Raw genomic sequence first — 2,579 nt, forward strand, 5'->3', positions numbered from 1 at the left:
CAACAAGGTACAGTAATGGATGACACGGAATTCACCGAGGCCAAGAGGAACGTGAATGACCGGGTGTTTGAGTACCAGCAGTACCAGGATACCACGGCTGAGGAGGAGGAGGAGTTTGAGGGGTGTGCTGAGGAGAAGGTAGACTAGAAGCTTCCTTTTCTAGCCAAAGGGGGAAAGCAGTGTGGATTCTTTAGTGTGTTCTGACAGCCATGAGCCACTACGCACTGTTTGTGTCTTTACATCTCCTCCTGTTGCATTTTAAGCATTTTTATAGTCTGCAGTTTTGCCGAAGAAAGCATTTTTATGGCAAAAAAGAATGTGTACACACAAGCACACACACATATGTGCACACATGCACACACACACACACTTGCATGAACACATGCACAGAGCTCAGAACGGTCTATTATGCATGCAGGACACACATTCCGCATAAAGTAAATACATGCTAACCCAATATAAGTTAGCACCCAGAAATAGACAATCTCTAGAATGAAAGATGTCTTTAACAAAAGACCTTTAATTAAAAGTTCTATAATCTTCTTCCCAGTCCAGAATTATGTGCCCCAAATTCTTCTTGATTATTCCATTCAGCTCCTTTAAGAATGCAACTGCTCCATGCTTTCTTACATGCTAAATATTTTCCATAGATACAGATTAAGAAGAATAAAGTGTGACACTTTTCAGGAAACATTTTTAATATTGTCTACTTACTCATTGATATCTAAGGGTAGGAGTGGTCAGGGAAAAACATCAATTAGTACTAGAAAGAGAAAGTAACTGAAGACATAGTGTAAACTCTTCAATGTCTACATTGATCCCAGAAGCTAAATAATGATTAGGTTTTACAATACATAGTTGACTATAGGAGATCCATTTTTATGACAACATTTCTGGCCTTTAATTGATATTCTCTCCAAAACGTTTAGTCAAAGAATTAGACAAACTCCATCCATGAATTGAAAATATTAAATTTTGAATAGAAACACAGAATTTTAAGGTCCAGTTTTAAATTTCTGGTTGTCCTTACATCATTTTTCCAAACACAACCTTGATTTTTTTTTTTAAATTCCTGGGTGATTCTGAAATATGATTATTACATGCTCACTTAAAGTTCTGAATAAAATTAACGGAGAAGTGAATGTTTATAGAAGTGCATTTAAAACATGTAAAATAATTATAATTTTTCATAATTTTTGTAATTAAAATATTTGGATGTAATAATTTCAGCTGCAAGCATAGAATATTTTCCATATTACTGGAAGAGAGGCTTCAGGACTAAACTATGATAGATCAGATGTTTACGTTTTAAAAAAGTATATATATTTTCAGTTTCAAGAACAGGTGATCGAATCCACATCCTGTATTAGGTATTCGTGACTCTAATACATTTTATATTTTGATATCAAGAGGAGCTTAATTGAATGTTTAAAAAAGCAACAATGACAAAACAAAACAAAACAAAACAAAAACCTACCTTTGCTTTGGATATGGGTCCCTGGAAGTGACTTATAGGAAATTTCACATTCCTGGGATACACTGATGTCATCTAGAGCGACGGTAGCATTTGTTGACAAAACAGTAGCTTCCAAAATTAACTATAATCACAGAAAGATAAATCTGTTAAAAACACATCAAAAAAGTTATGTCTTACAATCATATTACCTTGTGTAGAGGAACCCAATTTACATCTGTCCCATTTTCCAATCTAATTTTAGAAAACTGTTCTGACCAGAACACCCTAATTTAAATTTATAAAGTCATAACTGCTTTGACAGCGTCTTATGTAACCTTAATGCCAAAGGTAACCTTGTTTCAATTAAAAGTTGTAACATTCATCACTAGTGAAGGTCTTTCTTCCCATTGAAGCCATTAAGGGTCATATGCATTTATAATGAGCTCTTTGGCGCAATCAACTGTGTGGTTTACAACTCAATTTGAGATATGAATTCATTTGTAACGAGTGTGCCGGAGGCAATGATTTCTTTCCATATTAAAATATTTAAGTATTTTATATATATACATAGAAACATAATATGTATTAAATACATACACAGAAACATACTCAATGTAGTAAAGCACACATCAATAACCACATATAGTAGTTAATAATATTCATATACTAAAGCATTCAGAGACATCTAAGTTTAATTTATTCTAACACTCTGAATAATGACTGATATAATATGTTTTCTTTCTTGATAATCACTCATATTATTAGGTTACTATTCCAAGAAGAAATAAAATACAGAATAATAAATAAAGAAAAAGAAAGGGAGGAAGCGGGGAGGGGAGAGGAGGGAGGAGGTGACGGGAAAGGGGAGGGAGAAGAAAGAAAGAGAGAGAGAGAAAAGAAAGAAAGAAAGAAAGAGAGAGAGAGGAAAGAAGGAAGGAAGGAAGGAAGGAAGGAAGGAAGGAAGGAAAGAAAGAAAAAGAAAGAAAGAAAGAAAGAAAGAAAGAAAGAAAGAAAGAAAGAAAGAAAGAAAGAAAGAAAGAAAGAAAGAAAGAAAGAAAGAAAGAAAGAAAGAAAGAAAGAAAGAAAGAAAGAAAGAAAGAAAGAAAGAAAGAAAGAAAGAAAG

The 2,579-nt window shown here is 33.5% G+C and overlaps 1 protein-coding gene across 1 annotated transcript in view; it reads right to left on the reverse strand.

Moving 5' to 3' along the window:
- MALRD1 (MAM and LDL receptor class A domain containing 1) overlaps positions 1-2,579 on the reverse strand; it is a 576,163-nt gene that overhangs the window by 464,643 nt on the left and 108,941 nt on the right. The window contains exon 15 of the mRNA XM_032244079.1: positions 1,478-1,598. Coding sequence (XP_032099970.1) covers positions 1,478-1,598 — 121 coding nt within the window. The remainder of the gene's footprint in view (positions 1-1,477; positions 1,599-2,579) is intronic.

The sequence above is a fragment of the Sapajus apella genome, unplaced genomic scaffold (assembly GCF_009761245.1).
Source record: "Sapajus apella isolate SASKATOON/1434 unplaced genomic scaffold, GSC_monkey_1.0 scaffold53, whole genome shotgun sequence".
Taxonomy (NCBI): domain Eukaryota; kingdom Metazoa; phylum Chordata; class Mammalia; order Primates; family Cebidae; genus Sapajus; species Sapajus apella.